Source organism: Alexandromys fortis, unplaced genomic scaffold (genome assembly GCF_014885135.2).
Source record: "Alexandromys fortis isolate MF-2015 unplaced genomic scaffold, M_Fortis_MF-2015_v1.1 scaffold_23, whole genome shotgun sequence".
NCBI classification, from domain to species: Eukaryota; Metazoa; Chordata; class Mammalia; order Rodentia; family Cricetidae; genus Alexandromys; species Alexandromys fortis.
The window spans coordinates 16,475,735-16,476,290 of record NW_026067907.1 but is presented as its reverse complement, the minus strand read 5'-3'; the positions used below and the strand labels follow the sequence as shown (position 1 = coordinate 16,476,290).

At 45.1% G+C, this 556-nt stretch overlaps 1 protein-coding gene across 1 annotated transcript; it reads left to right on the top strand.

The window, feature by feature from the left end:
* The first annotated feature begins 6 nt into the window (after positions 1–6).
* LOC126497613 (spindlin-1-like) lies at positions 7–496 on the top strand. Its single transcript, XM_050135748.1, has one exon. The coding sequence runs from the start codon at positions 40–42 to the stop codon at positions 433–435; it is 396 nt and encodes a 131-aa protein (XP_049991705.1). The 5' UTR covers positions 7–39; the 3' UTR covers positions 436–496.
* Positions 497–556: the final 60 nt, after the last annotated feature.

Genomic DNA, 556 nt, shown 5'->3' with positions numbered 1-556 from the left:
GCCACATCTCGGATCAGCGACGCACACTTAGCGGACACAATGATTGGCAAAGCAGTGGAGCACATGTTTGAGACAGAGGATGGCTCTAAAGATGAGTGGAGGGGGATGGTCTTGGCACGGGCACCTGTCATGAACACATGGTTTTACATCACCTATGAGAAAGACCCTGTCTTGTACATGTACCAGCTCCTAGATGATTACAAAGAAGGCGATCTCCGCATCATGCCTGATTCTAATGATTCGCCTCCAGCAGAAAGGGAGCCAGGAGAAGTTGTGGACAGCCTGGTAGGCAAGCAAGTGGAATATGCCAAAGAAGATGGCTCGAAAAGGATTGGCATGGTCATCCACCAAGTAGAGGCCAAACCCTCTGTCTATTTCATCAAGTTTGATGATGACTTCCATATTTACGTCTACGATTTGGTGAAAACATCCTAGATGTCATCACAAGCTTTGCCAAATTTGTGGAACTATTAAATGTATAATTTGTAGACATAAAGACTTGATTGCTTTCCAGTTTAATGAAAGCTTAGATGTCCCTGCGAACCCACAATCTCCA

Coding starts and splice junctions, on each gene's coding strand:
- LOC126497613 (XM_050135748.1), top strand. CDS start 40: ATGATTGGCAAAGCAGTGGAGCACATGTTTGAGACAGAGGATGGCTCT.